Source organism: Propithecus coquereli, unplaced genomic scaffold (assembly GCF_000956105.1).
Source record: "Propithecus coquereli isolate 6110/MARCELLA unplaced genomic scaffold, Pcoq_1.0 Scaffold129, whole genome shotgun sequence".
Taxonomy (NCBI): Eukaryota; Metazoa; Chordata; class Mammalia; order Primates; family Indriidae; genus Propithecus; species Propithecus coquereli.
This window is the reverse complement of record NW_012137080.1, coordinates 360,133-361,351: the sequence shown is the minus strand read 5'-3', so window position 1 is coordinate 361,351 and position 1,219 is coordinate 360,133. Positions and strand designations below refer to the sequence as shown.

General features: G+C 30.9%; 1 protein-coding gene across 1 annotated transcript in view; it reads left to right on the top strand.

Annotated features, from left to right (window-relative positions):
- The window catches only part of KCTD3 (potassium channel tetramerization domain containing 3), a 48,183-nt gene that overhangs the window by 5,317 nt on the left and 41,647 nt on the right, over positions 1–1,219 (top strand). The window contains exons 2-3 of the mRNA XM_012638317.1: positions 601–659; positions 928–1,026. Of these exons, the coding sequence (XP_012493771.1) occupies positions 601–659; positions 928–1,026 (158 nt within the window). The remainder of the gene's footprint in view (positions 1–600; positions 660–927; positions 1,027–1,219) is intronic.

Sequence of the window (1,219 nt, the reverse complement as noted above, 5' to 3'; positions counted from 1 at the left end):
TGTAGTAACATCATCTTCATCTGGATAGCATAGCCCTTTCTAAAGCTGTTGTTTTTTCCTATCTATTCAGCAATATTTATTGTATGATTATTATACATAATATACACTGTGCTAGGCACTGTGTGAGGTATACAAAAACAGATCAGAAGTAGATCACGTTGCAGGGAGCTCACAGTATAATTGAGGAAGTTAAAATATGTATAGAAATAATTGCGATAAAAAATTAAAAGTAATTAATACCATAAATGAGTGATTTCCACTCTATTGTTTGCCTTATCAGATACTTATAGATAATTTATTTGTGCTGGTCTTATAGAGCCCTCATCTCTCATTTAGTCACTTCATCTATGTTTGAATGGTTTTTAAGTAGGTAACAAAACATCTTTGTTCACGTGAAGTTTTTATTTAGACTTTTTTAAATGATTAAGACTTTTAAAATAAAGAATATTAGGAGAGAAGTGAAGTTTTAAAGCCTTATGACTTTGTACTAGTACTTTTCCTAGTATTAGGAGTATCTAATACCTGTTACTTTTTCCTTTTGCTTCAGATAATATAGGTTTCCACTGTTAGAGAATTTACATCATTTTTTTTTTCTTTCAGGGGAGTGAGTATTAATGTTCTCAGGCATGAAGCAGAATTTTATGGAATCACTCCATTAGGTATGTGGTCTTCTCTTAATATTCATTTTATGATTTGATTCTTCGTGTATTAAACTTGCCCAAATGAAATGAATTTTGTATCACATCCTAAGTTTTTGACAGAAACAGTTCAGTGCTTAGTTTTTGTGGATTTCCATAGTAAAAAGATGTTGTCAACTCTGACATTTTCCTTTTCTTTCCTTATCCTTTTAACTAGAGAAAATAAAAATGGAGTACTGTTTTTCTGTTTGCATGTACTCTTGACAAGTTTGCTTTGAAATGTTTTTAGTAAGAAGGCTTCTCTTATGTGAAGAACTGGAGCGTTCATCTTGTGGCAGTGTCCTTTTTCATGGTTACTTGCCTCCACCAGGTATTTCGGCTTTATTTAGTCTTTTTAAAAATTCTTTATCATTAAGCAAATACAAACTTTTTAAATAGGAAAAAACTATTCTTTGGATATTGAGTTTCTTGTGTATAAATCTACTAGAAATGGTAAGAACTTTAATTTTTGCAGAGATCAAGTCATACCATATATTAAAGTAGGGATTTGGCAACCTTTTTCTGTAAAGAGCCAGATAGGT